Source organism: Equus caballus, chromosome 3 (assembly GCF_041296265.1).
Source record: "Equus caballus isolate H_3958 breed thoroughbred chromosome 3, TB-T2T, whole genome shotgun sequence".
Classification (NCBI taxonomy): Eukaryota; Metazoa; Chordata; class Mammalia; order Perissodactyla; family Equidae; genus Equus; species Equus caballus.
Genome location: NC_091686.1, coordinates 84,713,535 through 84,737,427, shown reverse-complemented (window position 1 = coordinate 84,737,427; position 23,893 = coordinate 84,713,535). Strand labels below are relative to the sequence as shown.

General features: G+C 34.0%; 1 protein-coding gene across 23 annotated transcripts in view; it reads left to right on the top strand.

Annotated features, from left to right (window-relative positions):
* The window catches only part of FIP1L1 (factor interacting with PAPOLA and CPSF1), a 75,312-nt gene that overhangs the window by 35,593 nt on the left and 15,826 nt on the right, over positions 1 to 23,893 (top strand). For 12 of the 23 annotated variants that reach the window (XM_070263834.1, XM_023638096.2, XM_023638095.2 and 9 more), the window contains 4 exons: positions 5,792 to 5,885; positions 7,855 to 8,011; positions 21,214 to 21,268; positions 22,699 to 22,754. In XM_070263834.1, the coding sequence (XP_070119935.1) occupies positions 5,792 to 5,885; positions 7,855 to 8,011; positions 21,214 to 21,268; positions 22,699 to 22,754 (362 nt within the window). Of the gene's footprint in view, positions 1 to 5,791; positions 5,886 to 7,854; positions 8,012 to 19,130; positions 19,158 to 21,213; positions 21,269 to 22,698; positions 22,755 to 23,893 lie in introns of all 23 variants that reach the window. The other 11 variants (XM_023638092.2, XM_023638093.2, XM_023638094.2 and 8 more) reach the window with 1 other exon arrangement.

Here is a 23,893-nt window from a genome sequence, read left to right as displayed (position 1 = left end):
ACTCTACTTACTATTATGTCTTGATGAAGTAATGTACTGAAAAGATGCCACCTGTGCTTTCATGGCATTTGAACACTCTTGAATGTGTGTTGTATTGTGTAGCTTGTAAGATTTTATGCGATTAGACATACTGAAGGCCTTTATTTTTAAAAAATTCCCTGTAGAATGGTATCTCTTCCTATCACTGATACATTTCAAAAATGAAATTAAACGTAAATATGGCAGGTAAAGCTTTATTCCAAGCTCTACACAAAAGTGAGTAAACTTGGCTGCCCTAATGGACATATTATGTCCTCCAGTGAGTCAGATTTTAACGTATTTCATCGTTAAGCATTCAGGGTTTTTTGTTTGTTTTTAATATTGCTTAAAAGGTAACAACAGTTTTAAAATTCAGGCCCCCAAAAATTTAGCATGGGAAACACTCTTATAGAAGAACAGGGGAGGGTCTTGGAGTTGATCATAACGGAGCCTGAATTCTGGTGCTGGCGCTTTACTTCACAAAAGAGCCTCTTTCCACATCGATGAAAATGAAACTAATTGGTACCTTCCTTGCAACGTACTTGTGGCTTAAGTAATTTCTAAATTTGTGAAAGCACCTATTGCAGGGCATCCAGTAAGTGTTAGTTCCCTTTAAATCTTTGCTTCCATCGTAGGCTTTATCAGTCTCTTTAAATGTAGTACTGAAAGAAAATAAATTACATGTCCTGAAGACAGTTTTAAATACTGTGATTTTTATTTTGGACATATATTACTTTTCTAGACAGGATTATAAACTATGTATACACTGTAGAGAAAATTATTCTTGTGCTTGTGAAGCTAAAACAAGTATAGAAGCAGTACTGTGTGAGTCCACAAAACTCAAAAGATAATATAAAAATATGTATGTAATGAATGACATCCTTACCTTAATTATCAGACCTTGATAGATATGACTTTATATTTATTGAGTACTAAGGAGTTAAATATTAATTTTTATCAACTACTTTAAATTCTTTCTAGAGGAGACCAAAATGTGAGTCTTTTCCTTAGTCATGCCATTAGTTGTAGTCCTCACCTTTGGCTTTATATTGGAATACGTGGGGAGCTTCAAAAAATTATTAACGCTAAGGCCCAGGAGACTGATTTAAATGGTCTGGTGTGCACTCTGAGCATTGGGATTCTTGAAAGCTTCCCACATGGTTCTGATGTTCAGGCAAAGTTGAGAACCACTGATTTTAGAGACTTGGATTCTGGCTTGGCATAAAGATTAAAATCAAATGTTAACTGAGCACCTTGGAATTTGAAGTAAAATGATAGATTTGGCTGTAATGAGAACTGACATTTGCTTAGTATTTCACACCTCACAGAGTCCTTCCATATGTGTGATTGTCATTTAGTTTATATTCTCCTCTTCTTTGAAAATCTTTTTGTTGGTAATCACTGTCAAAGGTGGATCATGCTTTTTCTGTTGGCAGACTGGTAGATAATATATTTGCCAAATTGGAATCCTGCACATAATATTTTCCCCACATCCTTTCTCTGCTCATGTTCTTCCCTCCATCTAAAACGTCCTCTCTTCCCATCCTCTGTGGCTAAATCATTCCCCGTGTCTTTCAAGGCTCACCTCTTTCCTAAAGTCGCTTAAAAGATGTTGCCCCAGTTTCCGTACAGAATTGTTACAGCCGTCTATTGAGCATCTATTGAGCATGTATTGACCCGAGTTAGACAGTCCTACCAAGTGCTTCTGTCTTTATCTTGGGAATATGAAATAGCCATATTCTGGGTGGCTGTTTCTTAAAGAATACACCCTTGAACCATCTGCTATCCAATTCTTACTAAGAAGCTCTGTTGTGAGGCAATAACATTCATAGCAAGGGTATGTGAGTCATTCATTCGTTTAGAATAATGGTTCTGAACTTTCTTTGAAGCAGTAACCCCTTTGAAAATTTGCTGCGTCCTGTAGACTCTTGCTTGAATGATCCATGTATATACATAACGTATATTTAGGTTCAGGGACCTCCTGATCCCTCTTGTTTCCCATGTTAAGAATGCTTGCTGAAAAGTACAGTTAAATCCTTAGGTTAAGCCTGACCACTGAGAGAGCTGTATGCTCAGACCACATTGTTTGGCTTCCCCTGATTAAACTACTTTTACTGAGTTAATTGTTGTTATGCTTCACCTGGTATTGAGGAACATTTTGAGAAACAGCTCTATGAAATTCACCTTTGTTTTCGCTGTGGTAATACTGGAAACTTTGTCCCTATTTCAGTGTTTTTCAAAGCATGAGATTGCAGTCCAATTAGTAGAGTATGATTTCAATTTGGTGGTCTCCACTACCGAATATTTCTTGGTTTTGTCCTGTTGATTTTTTTCCTGTGTTATGGTTAAATATTAGTAAAATCAGATTTGATTTCAATGTTACTCTTTCTCCTTTATGGTAAGTGTAAGTAAATATTGTTTCATGAAACTTTCCTTTCAGTTTTTTATATAATGTGTGTATACTGGATTGCTGTGCAAATGTGTTTCTTCAAGAACTTTGTTTTGTGGTCAGAAAAATTTAAGAACTGTTGTACTCTATCATACTTCCTATGAAGATGGAGTCAAATGAGAACTTTTTTCTCTTTATTCTCATCTGTAAAATGGAAATAATAATAGTTGCTACTTCCTAGGGTTATTATGAGAGTAAATATGTTTAGAGCGCTTAGAACAGTGCTTTCCTAGCACATGGTAGGTGCTCAAGAAATGCTAGCTATTATTATTACCAGAAAAAACAGTCTTCAGAGCTAATGCTTTGTTTTTATCTTATGTACATTAAAGACTTTTGTTATTAATAATATCCATTACTTTGGCTGTTAAAAAATAAGAAGCTCAGAGATAAATTTGTGTCTAAAGATTACTAACTAACCTTTAGTCTGTCTTCCTTTGGCTGATTTTGTCACTTTTAAAATTTCTGTTGTATCTCTGTAAACTGCCCTCATACCCTTTCTGGAACATCAGAAGCATCAAAATATGACATTTTAATTTTAATTTACTTCCCTTATAATTTCAGAGATGTTTTCATATTTATCTGTGCCAGGAAGAAAGGTAGAAGCTCCTGTGAACATTCACTGCCTATGCTAAAATGTGGATTAATGACACTGTAGACATACACTGTGGTTAGTTTCTGTCTTTTTCAGCTTTTAGTAAGTGGTTGAGTCGAATGTAGAGAAGAGTCTCGATAGCTGCAATAGCTGTCTGCCTTACTGAACAAATTTGTAAGTCCAGTTAAAACTGTGCTCTGGAAATCCAAGTACTGTATGTAGTGTATGTACAGTAGATCCTCACAGTGAAGCCCTCTGCTCAATCTTCTTATGCATTGAAATAAAAAGTGGTACATCACAAACTTTCAGAATAATACGATTCAATATTGTTTTCCATAATGTGGTAAGAATAATATTGGATTGTTTAATTATTCATCTGTGATAAATATGTGCTCTTTTGTTACTTTGGTACGTATTTATGTATCTGTCATAAAATATTTCTGAACAGAATGGTAAGCTTCACATTTCTGATTAAGGCAAATCAATTTGGTAAAGATACCTGGGCAAGGAGGTGTTACTATTATGGAAATGTAAGGAATTACAATTTTCTGGACTCCCTCTAGCATATATGTTTGTTAAGGCTAATTTTTCATTTGTATGTTTTTAGAAGCATAGTATTTCCCATTTTGAATCTTTAGTGATTAAATAATCCATTTAAAGCTGGAAAAAAGTAGACTTTTCTGACCATATTTAAGATAAACTTTAGGAAGTGTGTCCCAGAATTTTTGAAAGCAGACGTTGTTAGAAATCCATGGTTAACGGTTGTAGAAATCTTTCCTCTCAGCACAAAAATTATATATCTAGATTTAATATATGCTAGCTTTAACAGTTTGGAGAATTTGCAATCCAAATTGCAAATCCAAATAAATTTGTGAGAATCTGTTCTTGATGGGAATAAATTTAAAAAGATGGAGGGGGAGAATCCAGTGATAGGGAATAGAAAAGAGTGGAAAAGGAAATAGTTGAGTAGAAATAAAGATTTTTACAATGAAGTCTAGGTAACGATAAATAGTGAGGGAAATCCTGGTCTCAGAATATACACCTTTATCTGTTAGCATGTTGGAATCTGAGATGTGTGTATATATCAGAAGGCTGAAGGCATGTACTTTAATATGAAATTGTAGTGGCCATAGCTTTGTAATTATTTTAAGTTTTAGGGAAGAAATTGGAGTAATATTTGTTTTATGTCAGAGGTATTTGGCTTTTTCTAATGAGTGAATGTAGGGATAATTTCCCAGCTGTATTGAAGGGTACAAGTTAAGTAAAATCACTCTTGGTCTTTGGGATCATGAGGGAAACTAGGAAATCAATGTCTCAGATACCAAATCAGAAATGCTTGAACCTTTTTTTTGTATTAAAATTAAAGAGAACAGAAATCTTAAGTGGGCTAGATGGTAAGTAGGAATTGACTATGTAGTTGAAGACATTTCAGATGCCATTATATACTTTTTATAGGGCAGTCTTTGTTTTGTTTTTATGAGCATAAAATTATTTATGGGGCTTTTCAAGTTTCATTTGAGACAAACTTGCACCAATTCTTCATTTCTAGAAGTCTTAAATTTCTCAAAGACCAATTATCTTGCTAGAAGGCAGCATGGCTCAAGGGAAGGGTCTGTGGGCTTTGGAATCAGAGACTTAGATCTGAAAGTTTTGGCATTTAATTATTACTGAGATCCGTGACATCACTCTGGGCCCTAGCTTTATCATCTTTAATGAGTATACGTAATTGTTTAAGTTGAGGGTTACCCTAAGGGTTAGTTATAATATGTAGGCATTCAACAGATGGAAGCTGCTGTTATTAGTCATTTTAGGAACCTAACTGTGTTGACTGTGGAAGGCTCTATGGTATTTAGATTGTTTTACTTTTATGAAGTTTTAATAAAGGCAGAGTTGTTGAGAACTGAAATATAAATGAAGAGAAATTCATCTAATTTGCCTCCATTTTTCATTGCCTATTCCGACAAGTGACCTCTGTGTCTTGTTAAGCATATAAACTTTTATGAAGTCCTTAACTACACTAAATGGTTTTAACATTATTTTGATTTTGATTTTTCTGTGAAGTTTGAAGCATTATTTTGTGGTAGACTATTTTCTATCTACTCATATACTTAAATTTTAATGGATTGATTGTAAGTACAGTTAGAGGTGGGACAGACATTTAAATATTTGAGATTTCCAACTAAAGGCAAGTTATCAGAAATGGAAAACTGGTTCTCTTTTTGTGCTTTCTAAATAGCTCAGAATAAATCACTAAGGACAACATCCTGTGTGAATCAAAATGAGCCTTGTTTCTTTTCAAGCCTTTTTGGGGAATTTTAAAAGTTTCGTAATAGAACTGTGATAGGTGTTACAATTATAGTGGCCAAAAAATTTTATTTTCATTTGTTTAACAGCATTTGCTATCTGATTCAATTCCACAAAGATAAATTCAGTGGGAGACACTTACAAAATAGTAAATTGTAGAAGATAACCTATAAAAATACTTAAGATTTAACATTATGGTCATTGTTGAGTGTGTTGGTTCCATCTTATTAGTAAAACTGAGTGTTTATTACAGTGCAAAGTAACAAGATCTGACTAACTCTGAAGTTTTTTCAATGTGTGTTGTGATCCGATTTTATTTTAAAGTACATTGCAAAGGGTTTAAGATTTTATTTCTCATCTAATATTTTTTATTATTTTTCAAACATCTAATTAGATGAAACTAAATTGATTCCATTTTTATGTTGCAGGAGATTACCTGGGGCAATTGATGTTATTGGTCAGACTATAACTATCAGCCGAGTAGAAGGAAGGCGACGGGCAAATGAAAACAGCAACATACAGGTTTAGTATTTTAAAAATTATTTTTTTAACTGAAGGATTATATTCATGTTCTAATTTAATTTATTCAGTACATATTCATAGTGCTATGCTATGTGTTAGGTGCTTTAGGTGCTACAAAGATTAAAAATGTGGAATTGATCACCCTTTTATTGCAAAAGCTGTTCCATTTAGAATTTATGACCTTTGGATCTTTTTTAGTAAGATTTCTTTTTCCTTGCTATCAACATATAATATATAGGTTCATTGGACAAAAAAAGAAAATATGGGAAAAGTTCAAAAAAGAAAATAAAACTGCCTATAATTCTGCCATAGAAAGATAGCCACTCTTAACATTCTGGTACATCTCTTCCTTGTCACTAAGCAATATTGGGATACTACTATTACTTTTTTTTTTTTTTTTTTTTTAAAGATTTTATTTTTTCCTTTTTCTCCCCAAAGCCCCCCGGTACATAGTTGTGTATTCTTCGTTGTGGGTTTTTCTAGTTGTGGCATGTGGGATGCCGCCTCAGCGTGGTCTGATGAGCAGTGCCATGTCCGCACCCAGGATTCGAACCAACGAAACACTGGGCCGCCTGCAGCGGAGCGCGCGAACTTAACCACTCGGCCACGGGGCCAGCCCCACTACTATTACTATTTTTATGTGTATCCTTTTTTTAATTTAAAATCATCATTTGCATTTTCCCATATTCATAAAAATATGATTTAAAATCTTATGGTAGGTTCACTGTATAGATATACCATAATTTATTTAATGTGACATTTCAGGGGGAAATATGTTTCCTTTGTTTTCAAGTGAAAAAATGAAAGGAGAGGAATTATTAATAACTTGAATAATTCAAGTTAGAACTATAGTAACTGTGACTTTCAGCCAATAGCTTGACCACACTTTTTTTCATTATTTCCTTTTTCTGAGTACTTTAAAAAATATCCTAAGTGTTTAGTTTCTTATTACCTTTAATAAATTAATCATATAAAATGTTCTTTTCAGCATCTTGAAAGGTAAATCATTTTTAAAATGGAAGATAGTCCTTTCTTTCCCTCCACCATCGAAATGCCATGATTTCTTAAAATAATTCTGTTCCCTACTTTAAAAGTAGCTTATCACCATAAGCCTTAGAACATTACTATACTTAAATGTAGGAAAAGTTAACAAAAGGAGGGATTATATGTTTAAATGATATGCTTTAGCCAGCAAGGATTTGAGAAGTATAAATTAAATATACGACATTATGTTGCCTATTTCTATGTTTCCCAAATCTGTTTGCACATCAGAATCCCTCAGGGAGCTTGTCAAAAATCCAGATTTCTAGGTGCCTCTCTTCTGTGGGTTTGGTGCCTGTCCCTTAGCTGTTCATACAAATCAGTATTTTGTAAGCACTTTTACTTTTCAAGTATAAACCCCTGTCTTAAAGTTACAAGGCTCACGTGAAAAAGTTATTTATATATCTAGCTGCCTGTTATTTGTACCCTGTTGATGAATGCCTTACAGGCTCTTACTTTGCAACCTGGTGACAGGCCCTGGTACAAGGACTATCTGGCTCCGTTGCCGTGTTAATTTCTTAATGCTGGTATCTATGACTAATGATTACATTGCCTTAATTTTAATAGTTTAACTTTGGTTGGATAGCAAAGATAATACTCATTACATTATATATATATAAAGTATATAACTGTCTCTTGTTTAGAATGTTTTTATCACTTATTTCTTACTAAGAATTTTTTCGTAATGATTCAGTTATTTTTTCTAGCCTTTGAATATGAACATTTTAAAAAATGTGAGTGTATACTCATATCTGTATATATACACACATATCACACACATAGAAAAATTATTCCCACCTCCCCAAAGTATGTATATGTGAATAAACCTTGTTACTTCGTTTTTTAGATTAAGTGAAATTAATTTACTGAGTTTAATCTTAGATAAGAACATTATTCATCTTTTTAATTAACTGTACTCTGATTTTAGGTCCTTTCTGAAAGATCTGCTACTGAAGTAGACAACAATTTTAGCAAACCGCCTCCATTTTTCCCTCCAGGAGCTCCTCCCACCCACCTTCCACCTCCTCCGTTTCTTCCACCTCCTCCAACTGTCAGCACTGCTCCACCTCTGATTCCACCACCAGGTAAATAGTAAATAAGACATTTGATTTTGAAAGGAAAATAACCTGTGAGTGTTTCTTTTATTTTGAATTTAACAATTAAAATATATATTTGAAAATAACATCTTCATTGATTGCATTGAATTAAGAGTAATAGGAAATTTATTATGTCTTAGTAGATTCACACTGAAACATAAATACATGTCTTGCTTGTTTAGCATAGCAGAATCAATATACCAAAATAAGAGAAGAATATACAGATACTAAAATTGTGATCCAAACATATCTTAGTGATCCCAAAACTAAAGTTGCTAATTGTATATGTATAAATCCATACTAAATTGTAAACCATGTTAACTTGTTTTGCAAAAAATTTGAAAGATACTTTTAGAATTGGAGTAGGTCAGAAAAATTGTAGTTTGTGAAGAAATTGAAATGAAAATCTCAGTCTTGTCATCTTGTTTCTTTGTATACTGATTTCCTTTTAGGAGACTGCTTCTGGGTGCCAGGTACCTGGTATTTACCTCTTTTAAACAAGACAGAAAACTAATGTAAATTTTTATCAGATTTTTAGCCACTTTTGATCATTTATTAAAAACTAGATAAGTGGCAGTAGAAAAAAAGTTCACAAATAATCCCCAAATTTTATACTTTATACATTTTATCCAGTAGTCTTTGTTATTTTATTCCCAGGGAACTTTCAATATTTATCCCTTTAAACAATATTTAATGAAACTAAGAAGATTGACTGAGATAGTAATTACTTTCTTCCTAGGAAGAATGCCAGTAATAAATGATAAAAATTAGCTGCTGGTCCTAATCAGAGCTACATATGTGACATATGTTAAGATTTGCTTTCTATTAATAAAATCAGTTTATACTAAAGAGGCATGTCTACTCATTGACTTTGCATTTGCAAGAGAGCTGTCTTTATTTTAAGGTACCAGTTGTGCTGAGAGTACAGAGGCAAATAAAGGGGATATGAATAGTCCTTCCCTATAGTAATCGTCCTTGGGCTCTAAATGTCAGCTATTGCTTTGGCTCTACAGCCACAACTCCCTTGATTCCCTTGCATTGCTACCTCTACCTTCAAAAAGAATAAGAAATTTATTATGAAAAATGACTGGCTTTAAAGAATCTGTTGTCTCAAAAACAGAGGAATGAGAAGACTGGATAGATTGGAGGTGCTTACTCCAGATAACATTATTTTTAAAGTTCAGTGCGTTTCTTGTTCCAACAATAACTTTCTTGTTGTGAAGCACAAACTATTCAGAAGTTGTGATTGGATCCAGGGTTCTTGGGTCTTTAATATGACGAGAATTAACTAAATGAAAAGGGAAAGTAGTGAGGACTTAGTGATGCATCGGGTCCTCTGAAAAAGATAAAAATGTAGAAATAGTTAATATTGAACATAGTTGATTTAATGAGATTAAAAGATTATCAGTGTATGTGATAATAGGCCTTATGCTAGATTGCTTTGTATTCGTAAACTTTAGTAGGTACTAAAGGTGATTTAAAAGAATTTTCATATTTACTAGCAAATATAGTATATCCTCAGATGGCTAACATTTTTTATAGTTACTATCTGTTTACCATACTATCTGTTTATTAAAGTAAGTGAGAGAGAAGTGGAATGAAGTAATGATGAAAAAGTAAATACCTCACTGGTATAAGAATATATTTAGAAGTTCTATAGGATATTGCTGATAGGCAGTGTCATTATCTGGAAGTATGCTTTTTTCCAAAATGATACAGTTGCTCCATGTCTTTGCCATATAACCTCTGTTTATAAGGAGAACAGATCTTTTAATAATGGTTAGATTATCTATGGTATTATACTGTGGAGTACCACTGATTATTTTTCTGTGGCTTAAGCTGTTTATTTAATGTTAGTTTTCAGCTACGTGTTTTCTGTATTTTAAATACCTGTCTAGATTTCCTTTGATGCTTATTCTTAGATTACATTTCCATGCCGACCTGTCAGCATTTAAGGAATACAAATTCAGATGAATTCTAATTCTGGTTTAAGCAGTAGCCAACTGTCGTATATTTGCTGTTGGGGCGGGGGGAGATACCAATTCATATTAAAACCAAATATTTATAAGTTGAGACTATCCGAATTACTTCTTATTTTGACTAGATTGTGGGCTGTTGGAGAGAGCATGGGCTGTGTATTTCCATCTGTGTTTCCCCACAGTGCTAATCACAATGTCTTGTGTATACTTGACATTCCCTAAATATGTTAACAGCATATTTATGCATCCATAACACCAGAAGGATTTTCAGATTGACAGTTGGTACAGTCACACAGGCACTTATCAATCAGAATGGGCGCTGGCTTTAAACAACAGCACAGCTGCATAGGTGTATATCAGTTGAATGTAGGCCTTGATTAAAGCCACATTTTCAGTTACCGTTTACCACAGAACCACATAATTATGATATGTTCTGTAGGTTTCTGTAATTTAGATCAGCTTAAGAATCATAAGCAGGTAACAAAAGAGAACTAGCTAAGGAGTCTTAGTATCACCTTAAAAAGTACTCCATTTTTCTTAGGGAAACCTTGGGTTTTCTTTTTGCTTTCTTGAGAAATACTAAAAGGAAAAGGAAAAAAATCTTTTGAGAATTACTTTAAACATATTTTAATGTTGCCTTTTTTAACATTAGCTTTCAAATGCATAAGTTTTTAAGACTATAGTCCTGTATATGGCAGGACAAATACAGTAATGATACATTATGCCCATATTTTGGGGTGCTACCAGTTTTTTCATAAATAGGGTAACCATACATCCAACTGTTTGCCTGGAACAGTCCTACTTTTTATAGGACTTTTTGTCCCAGCTTGATCATTATTATTCTCTCTCAGAAATGCCCTGGTTTGGAGGATAAAATTTATAGTCACCTCTTAGAGGGTTACAGACATGGCTCCTTGCATAAATAGATAGCTACTCTATAGCAATAGGGAGGTGATGGAGACAGCTTTCATTCAGGGGACTTTTATTGTCAAATAGTTCACAGGAGAAGTGTATTGCCTCCTCTCCTTGAGCACACGTCTACAAACATACGTGAAACCTTGTTAGTAACAGAGGACAAAGTACTCTGGCCACAATTGATTTGCATGAAGAGTAGAGGAGATTGTGTATTGGAGACTACAACAAACGTGTAAGGGACCTCTGGTCCTAACTGTCGTGACTTTTGGAGTAGCTTTTTAAAATGGATAAGTATTTAATGTGGTTCCTTGCCACTGTACTTACAGTAGCTTGAAAACAGCAGTTATTCAAGATCCTCCTTAATTTTCAGAAAATCTGATCTGTTAATTTCATTTTCTAGTGAACTAGAGAATAGCTTCTATTGTATTAAATTTTTTCAGAAATATATTAATATGGTTTCATGCTTTCATTGAGTAATAGAAATAATAGCTAATAATACTTAATATTTATTGAATGCCTATTCTTGAAGGCACTGTTCTGAGCACATTTCTTGTATTAACTCAGTTTGATTCTTGACAATATCTGAAATAGATATTCCAATTTTACAGATGAGGAAACTGGGGCTTAAGGAGTTTAAGTAATAGCTAAAAAGTAGCAGAACCAGAATCCTAACTGCAGGCAGTTTTGCTTAAAAGCCTATTTTATTAACTATGTTGAAGCAAGAAAGCTCTATTATTGGATTATGTAAGTTTACCCTGATAACATGTCTTAAAGTTTTTGTTTGTTCGTTTGTTTTTTTAAGTATTTCCCTGGTGTTGAGGTGCATGCATATATATTTGTGGGTAGGAAAGTTAGGGAGGTTGTAAAGAGCAGGAATCAGATTAAAAGAAAAAAAAAAAAATCCGGTTAACAGAGGTTTTACTATTTGCCTGATTTGTGTTAAGAAGTCTGTGTTTACTGAATAAACCAGTTAAGAAATACTTGTTTATTGGAAGAAAAATTGTAGAAGTGGAAGGATTGATGTTATAGAGTAGTGGATTTTGTGTGTTTTTTTTATTGTGGTCAAATATAATATTTATCATTTTAATCATTTGTAAGTATGCAATTCAGTGGCATTAAATACATTCATAATGTTGTGTAACCATCACTATGATCTATACCTGAAACTTTTTCATCATCCATAACAAAAACTATGTACTCATTAAACAATAACCCCTTCTGCCCTACTCCAGCCCCTGGTACCCTCTATGATTTCTTTCTCTATGAATTTACCTATTCTAGTACCTTATATAAGTGGAATTCTTCAATATTTGTCCTTCTGTGTCTGGCTTATTTTGTTTTTTCAAAGAAAAGTAATTTAATTAATGATTATAAACAAACTTAAAACTTTGTTCAAAGTATATTACGTTTTATGGTAGACTTTTAATTTAGGCTTTAAATGTTAATTTAGTGTCATTATATTTTATCTCCATATTTTATGATGGACTTTATTGAAAGAGAAGGCAGATTCAGTTTAGCGCATTTCTTGTTACATTAATCAGTATTAAGGCTCATATGATTGTGGTTCTGTTAAGTCTTGGGAACAGTAGAAATCTAGCTCAGGAGTAGAATTCCACTAAGTTGAAGAAGGCTCTTTGCTTTACTGAGATGTAGAACCACAGAGAAGTCATCCCCGCTTAAAGTAGGGTATATGGGTTGGCTGTTTATCTCGATTTGAAAATGTGTAACATTCTGCATTTTAGAAGGAAGTAGATTCCTTCCTAAAAGACTACTGTCAAGTACATTAGTGTCTTACTAGTTGTCTAGTACTATGAATTGTATGAACTTAAGAATCTTATTCATTCCTTAAATATTTTGATTTTGGGTTAACGGTCATACATGAGGTTAGGGAGAAAAGCAGCTCACATCTGGAGTCTTTCTGCATTTCCTCTGAGGCCTGCATTGTCTGAATTATTTTTCTGGTGGCAGTCTGATTCCAGCACAGTGACTGTCAAACTGTTTGGTCATAGACTCCTTTATGCTCTTAAAAATTGCGGCAGACCCCAAAGAGCTTTTCTTTATGTGTGCGCTATTTATTTTTTTGTATTTGAAATTAAAATATTTATTATATTTAAAATATGTATTATTTTGAAAATACATAAACCCCATTACATAGTAACGTTAAGATAACATTTTTACAAAAAATAACTATTTTTACAGAACAACATTTAGTACAAACAGTGGCCTTCTTTTACAGTTTTGGAAATCTCTTTACTGTGTGGCTTAATAGAAAAAAACTGGATTCTTTTATTTGTTTCTGCATTAAATCTATTGTGATTTCACATGTCATGAAGCTTCTGAAAACTTCCTTGTACACTTGTAAGAGAGTAAGCGTGAAATGGCAAATAACTTAGTGTTTTTATGAAAGTAGTTTTGACCTTGCAGATTCCTAGAAGGGTCTTAGGGACCCCCGGGAATCTCTACATAACACTTTGAGAACTGCTGCTTCGGGAGAAACTTGGCCTGTATTGGATGAATATCATTACCACCCTTCAGGAACTACAATTTTGTCCCTTTAATTGGGAAGCTACTTTATGAATATAACATTAAGCTAATTTTATAGTCCCATGAAGATTTTTGGTCTTATACAGCAAAGCTGCATATTAACTGATGCTGTTTGCCAAAAATGTAAGCATTTCCAAAAACATATTTTTCAGAAGTACCTTTGAAAAAGAATTTCTTGAAGTTTTTGCAAACTGCTCATTTGCTATTTTGTTGTCTTTTTTGTTTTTTCCTGAGAAGGATTCATTCTGAGCTAATATCTGTTGCAAATCTGACTCTTTTTTTTTTTTGCTTGAGGAAGATTAGCAATGAGCTACCATCTGTGCCAGTCTTCCTCTATTTTCTATGTGGGTCACTGCCACAGCATGGCCAGCGACTGGTGTCTGGCCATGCCTGGGATCCAAACCCTTGAACCTGGGCTGCCAAAGCAGAGCGCACAAACTTAACCACTACCCCACGGGGCTAGCCCCATTGTTGTGATTTCTGTATTAAAAGAACCCAGCAAGTGGGGCCAGCCCCGTGGGGTACTGGTTAAGTTCACGCACTCTGCTTTGGCGGCCTGGGGTTCACCAGTTTGGATCCCAGGTGTGGACCTGCACAGCGCTTATCAAGCCATGCTGTGGCAGGCATCCCACATGTAAAGTAGAGGAAGATGGGCACAGATGTTAGTTCAGGGCCAGTCTTCCTCAGCAAAAAGAGGACGATTGGTGGCAGATGTTAGCTCAGGACTAATCTTCCTCATAAAACAACCCAACAGTCTATCGGTGTTTTCAGTAAACTCAAAATAGGGAATAATGCTAATTAATCTATAATAAATAGTATTTTCTGGCACAATTAAAATTAGTTTAAACGTAGGTTTAATAAAATTAAAAGTTTATTTAGAATATTGAGTTTTGAATATCTTTTTTTCCCCATAGATGCCCCCTTTATAATAGTTATATTTTTAATATACCATAGATGCTCTATTTTGTAGAATTTAATTATGACTTAATATTTACCTTTTGTTTCTACTACTCTTTCAATCATTTCGTGATTATATGTGAACTTATTGAGAACAATTCATTTACGAGTTCTTTGTAAGAATACTGACATTTCTATCAGATGTTTTTGTCTAACAGAATTTTTGTTTTCTGTAAACTTTTGATTATTTTATAAATTAGAGGATTAAGAGATCCTAATGAGTAAAATAGTTCATCCGTTTTATAGTTAACACATAATATTATCTTTTTACCTTTTAGGTATGGAGTATGCTGGTAACTTTTTTGTTGCTTTAAGTTTTGTGATCATAACATCATTTAACACATTTTTTCCATAGAAAAGCATATGGTAAAAGGTGATATTTAAAGATTTTTATAAACCTTGACTTTCTGTTCTCAGATTCTTGGTGCACGACTTACTTATGAGCTTGGTGACTTTGAAGTAGAAATTAGTGAAACTTAAGGAAAGTGATCAGGCTTATCTATTTGTAACATAATAGTGCTCATGAAATTTGGAAGTTACTAGTGACAAAAAGGAAGCATAGTTCACATAATTCTGCCATGCTTTTTTCTTTTATTTGCACTTAATAGAGAAATGATAGGTAGTTGTTATATGTATTGGTTAGCTATTGCTACACAGCAAATTATTCCAGAATGTGCAGTGGCTTAGAACAACATACACTTATTGTAGTACAGTTTTTGTGGGTTAGGAATGTACGGACAGCTTAGCTGGGTCCTCTGCTTCAAGGTCCCTCACAGACTTTGAGATGGTCATCTGAGAGGCTTGACTGAGAGAGGATTCATCTTCAAACTCACTCACCTCTTGGTTAAAAAGATTCACTTCTTTCCAGCGTGGCAGCTTGCTTCATCAAAGCATGAATACCGAGAAGACATAGAGGATACCAGCAAAATAGAAGTTGGTGTCTTTTGTAACCTAGTCACGGAAGTGACATCCCATCATTTTTGCTGTATTTCATTTGTTAGAAATAAGTCATTATATCCAGCCCACACTCAAGGAGAGGCTATGAATATCGGAAGTGTAGAACAGCGTGTAAATACCAGGAGGCGGGGATCATTGGGAGCCACATCAGAGGCTGCCTACCACCTCTTTTTTGCCTTAGTTTTACAGAGTAATGATTGGATACATGGAGAATGAGTTCATAGACAGTTTTTATTCAGTTTTTTTTGTTGAGTGCAGAGCCTCTTAATTTTGTGAGAATTTAAAAAATATACTTAAATTCCTTTTAAGATGATATTTCACAGGATTACTTCCTTTCTATTTCTTTGCCTCAATCCTTCAGTCCCCAAATAGGATTTCAGGTCTCCCCACCCACATGCTTTACATTTAAGAGTATGCATTACATACTAGAAAAATTAAAGTTTGTTCTCTTTCCTTTGAGGATGCCAGGTGGTATAGGCTGTTATACAGCTGTACTCTTACTTCCGAGTGTCACATGCTTTGTTTCATAAAATTTTGAGATGGAGTTTATTTTATCTGTGTTGAATATTGAGGTCCTCAGCAGTGCAATTAATAGAGAAGTTTAGAATCTAACTCACTGATTCTCAGCGTATGGTCTCTGGTCAGCAACATCATCATCTCCTTGTTAGGAATGCAAGTTCTCTGGTCCCACTCCAAACCTACTGAATCAGAAATTCGAGTAGTGGCAGGGGCCTAGCAGTGTGTTGAAGCAAATTCTCCGGGTGATTTTGATGGTCACAAATGTTTCAAAACTACTAATCTATTCAGTTCTGTTAGAACTTGAATAGTACCTTCCCAAAAGCTTTTAACTAGTATTAGAAATCTTACTAGTGTTATGAAAGGCTTTTAAAGAAAATAAACATTTTTTTTCCTACTCATTTTACCGATAAAGAATACAGAAGAGAAACAGAATACTTGCCTTGTTTATTTTAAGTCTGTTGGCTAAGCAGCACATGTGTTGGCCAGGAAGGTGGGAGTGTTGAGGGAAAGGACTGAGATTTTTGAGATGAATTTTCTCTTTCCTTACACTGTTTCTCTTTTGTTAACAAAAGTCAAATACTACATACTGATTTTTAGATGAGAATTATGTTGGCCTAACATTATATCACATATTAAACTTTCTTAGTTGCATTTTGAAAATACATTTGATAATTGTCAAAGAATTGATTATATAGTGTTTCATCACCTTTATAGTTTTTTTTTTTTTAGATTGGCACCTGAGCTAACATCTGTTGCCAATCTCCTTTTTTTTCTTCTTTTCCTCAAAGCCACCCAGTACATAATTGTATATTCCAGTTGTAAGTCCTTATAGCTCTGCTCTGTGGGACACCACCTCAGCGTGGCCTGATGACCAGTGCCATGTCTGCGCCCAGGATCCAAACCAGCAAAACCCTGGGCCACTAAAGCGGAGCATGCAAATGTAACCACTTGGCCACGGGGTGGGCCCCTATAGTTCTCTTTCATTTTAGCAATTTACCATTAAAGATTTATCAAATATTTACCAATAAAGATTTGTATTGAAAAAGTGGTCACAAGAAGGGCTCTTTCTAGTTCTCATGCCAGCTTTCTGATGTTTAAATTAGAAAGGCATCTATATATAGATCTATCTCATGATTTTTCTTTGTATTCTTCATTCCTTCCAGTTGATTTTTTAAAAATCTGTCCTGTGATACTACTATAGTAAGTTTAAAATTAAAAGCAGACTATAATTTTAACTACCTTCCTGCCATACTTAATAATTTGGTTATATGTCTTGTCTTTATGTTTTGTGAAAATTTGACAACTTAAATGTTTTTGACGACTAAATTTTGAGAGTATTGACTAGTAACTTCTTAGTTATTTTGCATGAATTCACATTTTAGTAAACTATAGTAGTCATTAGCTGAAGTAATGCATGTTATTCATGTATTCATTTAGGTAAAATTATTAGGATTACAGAGTGGGTTGCTGAATTTGGTGTATTCCTTATCATATACACCTAAGAAGATAATCATGCATTTAAATGTGAAAACCAGGTCACATAGTGAAATTCAATAGTGCTCTAAAAAAATCTATACTGTTCTAAAGAAAATTAGGTAGTAGTGGATATTAAGAACATGTAATATGCTCTGCCTTCGTTACTTTCCCCATTTCGTTTGGTGTCTGGGACTGCTAGCTTGTATTGTTTGCTGGATTCTTTTAGCTTAGTAATTTAAGAAGCATAAAGGTGACCTCAGGATGGACGAGAATTGCCATTAAGTGTAGATCAGTTTAGTTAGTAGACTTGTGGAGGCCTAATTTTCTAAACATGATGATGCCTGCTTTACATATCTTTTTCAGTCTTGCTAGTTTTGTAAGTTTAGCATATCTTTTTATTGCATGGGTGGTTAAATCAGTTCTTCATTCTCCATTTTAAGGCCACTTGCTGCCTTAAGATCTTTTTTTTTTTTTTTTTTATTTAAAGATTTTATTTTTCCTTTTTCTCCCCAAAGCCCCCCAGTACATAGTTGTATATTCTTCGTTGTGGGTCCTTCTAGTTGTGGCATGTGGGACGCTGCCTCAGCATGGTTTGATGAGCAGTGCCATGTCCGCGCCCAGGATTCGAACCAACGAAACACTGGGCCGCCTGCAGCGGAGCGCGCGAACTTAACCACTCGGCCACGGGGCCAGCCCTGCCTTAAGATCTTTTTATATAAACTTCTTATACTGATAAAACATGCACAGAAAAATTTTAAATGTTCCTATTGACAAGAAAACATTTCAAAGCGATTCTGTTTTCATTATTTTTTTCCCCATGCATTTAGTCAATAAATTAGATTATTTTTGCCTCTTTTGGACTAAAATTGATGCACTTTTAAGATAGGATTTAGTAAACCATTCTGATTGTGTTGAAGTTATTTATGGTATAAAATTTTTTGTGAAAAAGTTTAATTTTTTTCTATTTTCCTACTTAGAAATATCATTTTTCTTCAAACAGAAAGTAGTTACAATTTGCATGCCACATAAGTTTTATATTAGGATTTAAGGGCACCTTTGACTAATGTAAATTGAGATGTTTATTTATACAATTTATTTCTTAAAGTTTATAATATGTTCAAATGAGTGAGAGTCATTCAAATTAGTATTTACTGACTCCTATAGAAGTAAATCATCCATATATATCTTAATGTGCCCTGGGGGCGTATATATATATTGGCTATACCTCCTTTCTCCTACACATAAAGGGAAGCAATAACCTTTTCCCACTCCTGTCAGCAACAGTAAAACAATCCAAATCAATATGTGAACATCCCACAAAGCTTTATTAAAGTGTTTATAGTCTTCTGAGTTATCTTGCACTGTCTGCAGTATGAAAGAGCCCATTGATCAGTTTTCCTATTAAAATGTTAAAATAGCAAGACTAGAAGTTGATTCTCAAACTTAGCGTTAATTTTATGGAGTTTGATATTTCTCTATGCGCAAGTGTGCTTTTTTAACTGGTGTCTAACTTCGTTTGTGATTACAAGTAGTGGGGGGAACCTTGTTATCACGTTGTTAGACTGGGTTTTCATCAGGAAGCTGGATGTTATACTTGAATTGTTGGTCCTCTGCAAGAAAACAGAATGCTTCTCTTGAGTGCATAAGCCAGGAAAATGAGGCGAGAGGTTTTATTTCAAAGGTTTTTTTGGTGATGGCATAAATACATATCAGGTTATGAAATCCAATTACTATATTAAATTTCATCACTTGTTTTTTAGGTATTCCAATAACTGTACCACCTCCAGGTAAAACCTTTTTCATGTTTTCTCCATCATTGTTAATAAACATGAAATTTCAAGCTTATAGTTACAGTAGGGACAGTGTTGATGTGGTTAGAATATGGATTAGGCATTTGGGATTTCAAGGTCCTATTTTCAGCTCTGCCTTTGCTTCATTCCGGTTTTGATTAAGATATTTAGTTTTCTTATACCTGTCTTACCCATTTCTGTAGAAATAGAGATTCTGAGAAATTCTCACCATATCAATTTGTTGAAGAAAACAGAGTATAGGATAAAAAATAAAAGTTTTATTAAAACATGATTTTTCAGACCAATGAATTTTTTATATTATGAAGTAACTGCAAGAGAAGAGAATGATCATTTATCTTGACTTTATCATGGTTTCTGATTCTTTTTAACCCTCCTGGCATAACTCAAATGTTTCTACAAAATATGTTCTCAACATGCAATTAGATAGATTGACAACTGGTCAGATGGCTGTTCTTACAGTGGTGATTAAATTGTTCATTGTTGTAATGGTATGATCAGTAGTAGTTTACATGTGGCCTAGTGGGTTTTTTGTTTTTTTTACATTTTTTCAGTTTTTTTTTTTTTGTAGTGTGATTCAAATGTGATAGCAAGTTTGTATTTACAGTAGAGTTCGGTATTAAAATAAGCCAAGGAGTATAAAGAGAATGAGAGGTGACAGTGCTTGGAAGGGTGGGTCTAAATTCAAAATAACATTGATAAACAGAAATAGTGGAGTTTAGATAGCGTAGGTTAGTATACATATTTAGACATGGGATAGAGAGTCACTGAGAGTCACTGATTGTATCAGTGACTTATTGGGAAAAGTCATAAAGGAATCATTGGTGTGTCTTAGTGTAGGAAGAAATGTGGTTGTAAGGCTGTATAAAATAGGATTGTGGACTCTAGAACTAATGAGGTAATTGCTAAACTTTACACTTCTAAGATGTCTAATAGAGGAATTATAGATCCTATGGATACAGTGTAGATGGGCAAGGTGAATTTGAAACAACTTGAAGCAGGACCAAAAATCGATTTAAATGGGCTTTTGAGAAAGGTTAAGAGAACTGTGATTCGTTTTTACATAGACTACTAAAGAGGAGGCTTAGTGGAAGTCTTTTCAAATATGTAGAGCGTGGTAGAGCATATGACCATGGGTTGCTTCTTGTCTTTATTCAGGGCAGCATACGAATTGTAGTATAAGATTTAATTATGTAATTTAATGCATTTCCTAATAGTGAGGGTTGTTAAAACTTGACAGGAATTGGTATTATAAGCAGTTGGCATCATAAGTTGTGGAATCTTAAAGTCTTTTGTTGGGGTGCTCTGTTGCCTATCTGAATTTGAAAGTGTAGAGTAGATTAACTGCTAAGGTCTTGTTTAGCCATATTCTGTGGTATTTCATGTAGATATTGTGAATTATTGAGAATGCAGACCTCATGATATAAAGGTGCAAATTATTTTCTTTCCAAACTAATCCAAAATCTACATTTTATGCCTTTCTTTGTAAAATAGTTCTGTAGGGTTGTGCTATTCAAAATGTATTTAGTGATGATGTTCTCAGCCTTAAGCATTTATATATTTACTGGTAAGATTTTATTTATAAATTATACATTTTAAGGAAATTTCTATACATCTAAAACTCTCAAAATATTTTTGAAAGAGGTAAATGCTATTTTATTTGCTTTTCTTCTAAAATAGTTCAAGTATAACATATCTGGTGGCAACACTACTACTGTTTTATATATGGAAAAGGTAAGGCATTGAGATTAACTTTCTCATACTCACAAAATGGGCTGTGTGTGGTGCTGAAAATAAGACCGGGTGTCCTGACTCTCAGTTTGTGCTCTGTGTATTAGACGAGACTGTTCATTTAAAGTTTTATTGCTCCAAAAATCTGTTTATAAGTTTAAGCTCCATTTTTTCTGTCCATTATAGCATAGAGAAGCACATTATGTCCCCAGAGAAATTTAGTGATGCGCAGCAACTTTGTTTCACTCTTGACATTAAATGTACATTCTCTTAACTTTTTTGGTCTTATGATTGAATGTTTCAGGTTTTCCTCCTCCACCAGGCGCTCCACCTCCATCTCTTATACCAACAATAGAAAGGTAAATCACTATGGATACTGGAAATTTTTGACCATTGATAGGCTTTTGACAGAACAATCATACACATATCTTGGTAATATTTTCAAAGATTTAATTATATAAACAGTAGTACCTGCCTTTTAATTCGTAAGTCTAGATCTATGTTAGTTACTTTTATATAAGATGTTGGACCTATAGCCTGATGATAAAACAGGACAAAGAAAACTAAATGATAGTATCTTGAAACATCTTGCTTTATGACACACTGATTAAAGAAACCCTTAGATAGGTAATAACTTGACTGTAGTCAGTTTTGTGGGAAATACAATTGGATGACTGCTGATCATGAATAATGCATGACTGTTTTAGCATTAAGTAAGGACAACTATTGTTAGGGATCGTAGTAAAGAAAAGCTGCCTTATTCCTTGCTGTTTAGCTGCAACTCAGCTTCCACAAAGGAGGATTAGCTCCATTCTGTATGGCAATAACCTTATTTTTTATACTCTACATTCATGGCTTATGTTAGTTGGAATGCTATACTAAAGACTATTTGCCTCACGGGTGGCAATAAGATATTTAACAACAGAGATTTTGGAATCACACAGACCTGGTTCAAATTTTGGCTTCAAAATTTCCCACCTTCGTGTTGCTAGGTGAGGTTCGTAACTACTCTTTGAGACTCACTTTTCTCTTTTACCAAATGGGGTTGATAGAATTTTGAAGATTAAAACAGCTAGTGTATACAAAGCATACCAGGACAATTTTTAGCAGATAGAAATCACTAATTAATGGTAGCTATTATTAGTTCCTCTTAAGTGGCAAATAAAGTCTATAAAAATAGTGTATTTCTGAAAAAGTGATTCAAATTATATAAAAAGGTGGAAAAATTGTGAGAACTTTACATCAATAGCATCAAACTATGCATATGATTTTCAAAGGCATCAAACCGTGAATATGATAAATGATTAAACTTAGCAAAGTGTGAATTGTGAGAACATATGGATTTAACTTTGTTAAGTCCTTCTTAAATATATAGTTGTTTTCTCAAACAAAATGTTCAAAAGTATTACTTAGTGGTCGTCTCAGTAGGGCTGAATTTCTGATTTATAACCATTAAAACCAGTTTTTTTAAGACTAAATTTTACGTCTCAAATATTCTGTTAGCCTCAGAGTTTCTCTGTTATCTTATGAGTCAAGCTGAATTGGATTATATATTGTTACATTTAGTACTAGCATGCTATATTTTTCTTTACAAGTGGGTGTTAGGTTTAATATTTTTTGAAGTTGAAAAGCCTCTGTTTTTAAAAAATAAAATTACAGAATTAAAGCTTATCATTATATGGTAATTAAATAAAAGTCATAATTCTGCCCTTGATGTTTTGCATTTGTGCTAAACTATTAAAATTCAGAACTTACTTGTAGCATATAAAAATGCATTTTTCTTCAACAGTGGACATTCCTCTGGTTATGATAGTCGTTCTGCACGTGCTTTTCCTTATGGGAATGGTAAGTATTATTTTTATTTGCCCAGATTCAATTTGAATCAGTAAAGTACTTAAATATTTTTAACGCAATAAAAGCATACTTAAATGGTTTAAAATACTATTTTACAGAGCAGTTAAAAAATATTAACTAAAGGAATAACTAGGTCTTACGTTTATTCCAGGTTACTTAACAGAATAATTTTGATTTCTTTATCAACTATACTTGTAAAAATTAATAAGAAGTGACACAACAGAGATATTTGTACCTTACCTTTTCCTAAAAGGATTTAGGATTTGTTAGCCAATTGTCTCAGTCTTCATTGTCCATAATCTTTCCATGTCTTGGCTCATAGCATTCAGCTAACCTTGTTCTCATCTTTCCCTCTCACCGTTTGTCTTTTCTTCTAGATCATTTGGCTGGATCCTCTTTCATGTTCACTCTTGACAACTTTATCCATTCTAGGGCTTTCGGCTACCACTTTCTGCTTACATCTCTTGATCATTCATTCATTTATTTTGAAAGTGCTGTGCATTGTATTAGGTTTTAGGGATATAATAAACTAGATGTCGGTTTGCCCTCATCAAATTTATAGTCTAGTGAGGAATCAGCCGGGTGACAAAAGAGGTTATCATGGGAGCATAGTGAGGGGTCTCTTACTCCAGAGAGATGGAATGGTAGGTGAAGTGACTTGGAGTTCAAACCATGTTCAGAGACATGGGGGTGAGAGAATCGTGGTAGTCTGTATGAACTGAAAGAAGTGTGGTGTGGCTGGAGTGTAGAGAATGAGTGATAATTGTCTAGAGACTAAATGAGAGATGTGCAGGATGTTATAGCCACGCTGTAGAGTTTTGACATTCAGAGGGCCCTGAGGAGCCATTTAGTTTTATGTAGTTGATAGTGAGGGTCATTCTGGCTACTTACTATGAGGAAATTGTAGATCTGTAGTGTAGGTAGAAAGGTGGGAATAGCAGAGATGCGTGCTTGACTGAGAGAACCAGAAGCCATTGGAGTAACCCAGGGGAAGAAATTATGATGTCTTGTATTCAGGTGGTGCCATTGGGGATGGAAAATAAAGTAGAATTTATAAGTCTTAGTGATAGATCAGCTGTAAGTATCAGTCATATACTTCCAGTTACCTTCTAGGCATCTGTATCAGGGTG